This window comes from Poromitra crassiceps (assembly GCF_964638095.1).
Source record: "Poromitra crassiceps genome assembly, chromosome: 21".
Lineage (NCBI taxonomy): Eukaryota > Metazoa > Chordata > Actinopteri > Beryciformes > Melamphaidae > Poromitra > Poromitra crassiceps.
In genome coordinates this window covers 16,851,617-16,858,543 of record NC_139638.1, presented here as the reverse complement: position 1 = coordinate 16,858,543, position 6,927 = coordinate 16,851,617, and the positions used below count along the sequence as shown (strand labels likewise).

Sequence of the window (6,927 nt, the reverse complement as noted above, 5' to 3'; positions counted from 1 at the left end):
AAGAGAAAATGAGGCTCGACAGTCGCAAGCAGAACATGTGTGCCGCTCAGGACACTACAGAAATGATATATGATATATGACTAATATATGATTAATATGTTATGATATGATATACGATTCTTTATTTTTATTTATTATTTTATGTTATGAAATTACATGATACATGTTATGATATATCATATTATACATTATGTTATATGTTATATGTTATATGATACAGTATATATGATATGATATGATGATATGATATACAGTAGTGTGCAAAAAGTCTTAGGCACCTTAGATTTTACCCCCCGGCCGCCAAAGGGCCGACTATGGATCAGTCTCCATCCGTCCGTCTGTTTATTTAAAATAGTCACAGTGTAACGATAACTTTGAATGACAATGAATGGGACTGACTCAAGGCAGGGGGATAACGTTTACTGTTCTTCCCTTGATTATATCAATTTTGTCCGATATATGTTCCTGCATTAGTAGACTGCTCTTTCTAGTAAACTTTTGGATATTTAGAAACTTTTCATTTCATTATTTTTGAAAGCATCTTCACTTTATAGATTTTTTTTTTTACATGTGCCTAAGACTTTTGCACAGTACCGTATGTCATTGTATATATTATGCTATGCTATGTTATATTGTATTGTATTGCATTGTATTCTATATACTATCAATGAGTATTATAGTATGATGAGAGGGAGGGGGACAAGGGAAGGTATGTTGCACACACGAGCCCCAATGAGCCATCATATGTTGAACACCACTGCCCTCTTGTGGCCTGTTGTTTACATAACACAGCTGGAATTAAGTTAGGGCAAGGCTACTTTGTCCTTTGATAAATATACATTTATTGGGGCATTGTGGTCAAAATGTAGAGCAGCAAGGCCAAAACCAACGGCTATTAAAACCCCTTTTTTACTCATTTTTCCTCAAAAAATGAATATCCTAATTTAAAAATGAAGTGCTGCAGTGTGATACAGCACATATGTAAGATGGCTGCACAGTTAGTTCCATGTCCAGTAACACATGATGTTCCTTGAGGCAGTGGGAGAAATCTCTCACTACTGTTGATGTCCAGCAGGGCGATGACGAAGGAGATGCTGGGAAACGAGTTTCCCTGCTCGAAATGTTACCACTGAAGAAGAGCATTCACTCTGCTCGAAACGTTACCACTGAAGAAGAGCATTCACTCTGCTCGAAACGTTACCACTGAAGAAGAGCAGTCACTCTGCTTGAAACGTTACCACTGAAGGAGAGCATTCACTCTGCTCGAAATGTTACCACTGAAGAAGAGCATTCACCCTGCTCGAAACGTTACCACTGAAGGAGAGCATTCACTCTGCTCGAAACGTTACCACTGAAGAGCATTCACCCTGCTCGAAAACGTTACCACTGAAGAAGAGCATTCACCCTGCTCGAAACGTTACCACTGAAGAAGAGCATTCACTCTGCTCGAAACGTTACCGCTGAAGAAGAGCAGTCACCCTGCTCGAAACGTTACCACTGAAGAAGAGCAGTCACCCTGCTCGAAACGTTACCACTGAAGAAGAGCATTCACCCTGCCCGAAATGTTACCACTGAAGAAGAGCATTCACTCTGCTCGAAACGTTACCGCTGAAGAAGAGCAGTCACCCTGCTCGAAACGTTACCACTGAAGAAGAGCATTCACCCTGCCCGAAATGTTACCACTGAAGAAGAGCATTCACCCTGCCCGAAATGTTACCACTGAAGAAGAGCATTCACTCTGCTCGAAACGTTACCGCTGAAGAAGAGCAGTCACTCTGCTCGAAACGTTACCACTGAAGAAGAGCATTCACCCTGCTCGAAAACGTTACCACTGAAGAAGAGCATTCACCCTGCTCGAAACGTTACCACTGAAGAAGAGCATTCACTCTGCTCGAAACGTTACCGCTGAAGAAGAGCAGTCACCCTGCTCGAAACGTTACCACTGAAGAAGAGCATTCACCCTGCCCGAAATGTTACCACTGAAGAAGAGCATTCACCCTGCCCGAAATGTTACCACTGAAGAAGAGCAGTCACCCTGCTCGAAACGTTACCACTGAAGAAGAGCAGTCACCCTGCTCGAAACGTTACCACCGGTGCATTCAAAGAAAGTTCACCTGGAGCAATTACAGTGTGCGAACTGTTTTATTTCATTTTCTAGTGCATCTACGGCACTGGCGTTTGGGCCTTGGTACAGTATAATTCCTGCCCTGTAACACTCATCGGTTTGGGGATGAAAAAGTGCAGATGTGCAGTGAGGTAGTGGTTCTTGGTCACATTAGTGTGTATTGAGTGCTTGGTTTTGTATTCTTCCTTGAATTCAGAGCTGGCTTTGTCATACTTTTTGAGTTGATATTATATTTAGCGACCTACGTCTCAAACTTTAGAGCCATCTATTCCCAACTGAACTATGTTTGTCCTCTATGTCCTCTGGAGCGCCGTGATTTAAACACTACTTATTCTGGGACCTGCTGCAATTTGTCAAAATGGACTGCCTGAAAGGAACAAGGACAGGGACAATCTATTACAATTAAAGATGACACTGATTAGTTTGCAATGCATTCATTGGGGATTGGATTGAGCAGAATGTCTGTCAACACTGGCATCTTTAAGATGTAAGTAAGACGTTAGAGCAGGGATACTCAACTTGCTTTGCCCGGGGGCCACTTTCGTGAAATGATAGAAGGCCAGGGGCCAGTTAATAAACAAACAATATACATTTTTTTGTAGCGGATTGTAGGTTTTTGGGGTGTCAGCCGAAGTTTAGTCTGACAATGTTGTGCAGTTAGGTTAGGTTAGTTAGGTTAAGTACATACATAAGTGCCTGGGTAGCGAGCAGACGGCAGTATTTGACAATTTAGCATCTAAATCATAGATTATTGAAAGATATTCCATATTCCAGACAGAAGTGGAGTATTGGCCAGAATGACATGAACATTTGGACACTTATTCAGCGGGTATCTTGCATGTTGCGTTCAGGTGCACTGTAAAAAAACATTTTTTTATTTTTTTTTGGCAATTCCATCGCGGGCCGCAAGTTGAGTATCACTGCATTAGAGTTTCAAATGGTTTCAAATCATGTAAGCAGAGGAACATTAGGTAGAGTGCCATACATTTTAATAATTCACAGGGCATCCTGGTGGTTCAGTGGTGTAACTGACGTCCTGGGTCTGAATCCCACCCAACATCTTAGGTGCATGTGATCCCTCTCTCTCCCAATCTTTCCTGTCTCTCTTTACTTTGAACTATCGAGGCAAAAATGCCAAAAAATCCATTTCATTACAGGTGTGCAAGAACCCACACTATACGTCTTATGGTTATGGGTCAACAAAGGCACGGTCCTATTCATTGTCTATGGACCAGTGGCAGATTTTACAGCCCACTGAAATAACACATTTAGTGGATCTCTCTCTATATCTTTAGGAAAGAGCAGTGCAATTTCACACACACACACACACACACACGCACGCACGCACGCACGCACGCACGCACGCACACACACACACACACACACACACACACACACACACACACACACACACACACACACACACACACACACACACACACACACACACACATCCTGGGTCACAGGAATAACATCTGTGAATTCTTAAAGGGATAGCTCACACTAAAATCCAAAATACATATTTTTCCTCTCACCTGCAGTGTTATTTATCCATCTATATCGTTTTGTGTTATTTGCCTGAGTTTTGGAGATATCGGCCGCAGAGTTTCTGCCTTCTCTCCAAAACAATAGAGACAGTCCGCATGTCTGGGAACGCCCATACAGGCTCTAGGAACGCCCACAATAGACGCTGGGTTAGCCTGGGGGCGGAGTCAGGGTGGGGTAAATTCCCCCCTTCTATCCATTCAGCAAAGTTAGAATTTAGCTGATAGCCCGGCCCAGGCAGACACGATCAGGGATTTAACCACCGCAGTAAACGCACATCTGAGCAGACATCTTGTGTTCTGCTCTAGAACCCCCAAACCTGTAGTTTAGAGCCGCAGCACCGTCTTTTGGTGAGTCAGCCCATGAGATATATGGGCAGTTTTACCCCACTCGCGCGCCAGCCGTTTAACATTTTGTGGGCGTTTGTGGGCCCAGACATGCGGACTGTCTATGACGAGACGTGGCCTCAACCTATGGAACTGGATGGCACTTCGGCTTGTGGTGCCAAAGAAATACATTTGATAAACTCAACAGCAATGTCTCTTTCCAGAAATCATGACCCCGTTACTCAAGATAATCCACAGACCTTGTTATGAGCAGTTTCATGTAGGAACTATTTTCTCTTGACTGAACTACACCCGCTAGCTGCTAGCTAGTTCCTACATGGGACTGCATAGAAGCAGCTACTGTAGGGAAGCAGCAGCTAGTGGGAGTAGTTTGGTCAAAAGAAAATAGTTCCTACATGAAGCTGCTCACAACAAATGATGTGCATTATCTTGAGTAACCGGGTCATGATTTCTGGAAAGAGACAATGCTGTTGAGTTTTTCAAATTTTATTTGTATTTTTTGTGTGCTTCGAGCACTACAAGCCGAGTGCCATCCAGTTCCATTGTATTGGAGAGAAGGCAGAAACTCTACGCACGATATCTCCAAAACTCAGGTAACTAACACAAAATGAGATGGATAAATAGCACTACAGGTGAGAGGGAAAATATGTATTTTGGATTTTAGGGTGGGCTGTCCCTTTAAAAATGGTGCACCTTTAAAGCCATAACTGATCAAAAATCACCGCGAGACAGAAAACACTGAAACATTGAAACATCAGTGAATGTTATCCGTCGTCTCGTCTGTCAAAATAATGTACAACTGATTGATACGGTACAACGAGATTTCCTCACAACTGTATTTAGATTTGAAAAAGCCCTTGTTATCCCAACTGTCTACAACAGGGGTTCTCAAAGTGGGGCCCACGGGCCAATTGCGGCCCTCGGAAAAACATTTCTGGTGGCCCGTGATGAGTTAGGTGCCATGATGATATTTGATTCTCGATAAGTTTACTGTCTTTCTAGTGGGCTCAGCTTAGCTCTCTTGGCATAGTAGCAGTTAGCGTGTGCGCTTTGGAAGCAGGAGGTTGGCGGATCAAATCCCACTCCACCCCTGGACAAGCCCTTAACATGGGTTGCTGCCAGAGCTGTCAACACGATGCAGGTTACACATGTGTTGTGTTGTGTTGTGTTTTGTGTGTATTCTTTCTTGGGCGTTCCCTCAATCCAATGTTGGGGCCCTAAATTGGCCCTCGGTCATCAAAGCTTTGAGAAGCCCTGGTCTACAACACGTGGTTCACACAGAAGTATCAACAAGCTATCTTCACCTGAGTGATGCATCAGGTGAGTGGCATTGGCCTTGGCCTGCTGCAGGGCTGAGATCCAGCGCTGACACTCTCCATCAGAGGTGGCCTTCAGGTGGTAGCTCCGCCCCCCGCTGGTCAACACCAAGTGGCAGGTGTCACCCACCTCGATGTGTGCTGTTGCCATGGGAATGGTGCCACGGCAAGTGTGTGCCATCTCTGCCTGAGTCCTACAGGACACAAAACATACAGAGAGGCAGGATATGCTGACCTACATAAACATGAGCCCTCAATAGAAATATATTATGGCAGCAGAAGATAAACACTTAAGCCAGATGTTAAGTTCCATGCTGATGTAGGACTCACTTGCTGTGTCATGGCTCCAATGTGATGTTACAGCATCCTTTCATTTAATGTTATTTTTTTTGTAGTAACAAAGCTTCTGCACACCTAAAAAGGACAGGTGCATCGGAGGAGGGAAAACCCGACTGAATCCAAAGAAAAGAGAACTGACCTTCATCAGATTCAGATGAAGGTCTTCGTCTTTGGACCGAAACGTTATTATTTCTGTTCATAAACCTTTTTGCAAGTGGACACAGTGTGCGGGAGGTCTCTTTTATTTGGATTTTTGTTTTTTATCATTTTAAAATAGGTCCACCACACACACACACAGAATTCTGCTCCACCACACTCTTATTATTATAGGCTACAAATAATGTTTCAACCGGAGTCATCAATGTTCAATTGATCATAATGATCCATGAAAAAAAAAAAACATAACATTGATACAAAAAAGGATGAGCCTAAATAAATACATAAATAAATGTATTTTTCCATAAGAGAGAACATCAAGGCCAACCCAGGAGAAAAAGTCTAATGTAAAGAAAAATATGAATTATAAAAGGCATGATGTCATAATAGTCACCATGTCAGGTGCTGTTTGTGACAGTGATGTGGCTACTTAAATTACATGAGCTACTGTAGCCTAATGAATAATGCACCTGAGGAACCAATCCAGGTCGAGGTGTTGTTTGTTTTGTATAATAAACTTTGGTAAAACTCCTGTCTGCAGTGCAGATCATCTAACCTTAGGCCTACTTTAAAATAATTTCCACTTTTCTCGGCAGTCAAGTTAACCGTGAACGTTAGGCTACCTGTAGTATGACAGGAGGCCGTTGCTGAGGACGAACCATCGCCGCTGGTAGCCCTTCAGGTAGTTGGTCCATTTAAAGAGCCAGCCTTTGCAGGTGTCCACGCCGGGGAGACGGATCCCCGAGAGAGTCGGGGAGGGCAGACTCCTCATCAGCTCGTTCATTTGCTCCTCGTTATCAGCGGCTCCAGGCGGTGCAGTTGTGTTGAGTCGACAGCAGCAGCAGCTGTAACGTTACACCGTTAGCTCGCTGCTACGTGAGCCAGCTATCTCTCTAACGTGCCATACACTGCAGCGTGACTGCTCCTCCAGGCTCCGGGGGGGATGCTGCTGTAAGCTAGCTTGCGGTGCTGATGAGAGAGTGGGGTATCTTTCAGGTAGAGATGCAGCCAGCCCCCCCTAGCCTATAGGCTACTGGGTGATAATAACAAGGCAGAAATCTATCGCTCCGGCGCGGTTAAAATGTTAGGATAATAATAA

General features: G+C 43.8%; 1 protein-coding gene across 1 annotated transcript in view; it reads right to left on the bottom strand.

The window, feature by feature from the left end:
* osbp2a (oxysterol binding protein 2a) overlaps positions 1-6,612 on the bottom strand; it is a gene marked incomplete at both ends in the record, with an annotated part of 23,428 nt that extends 16,816 nt beyond the window's left edge. Inside the window, 2 exons of the mRNA XM_083657598.1 lie at positions 5,322-5,527; positions 6,452-6,612. Coding sequence (XP_083513724.1) covers positions 5,322-5,527; positions 6,452-6,612 — 367 coding nt within the window. The remainder of the gene's footprint in view (positions 1-5,321; positions 5,528-6,451) is intronic.
* Positions 6,613-6,927: the final 315 nt, after the last annotated feature.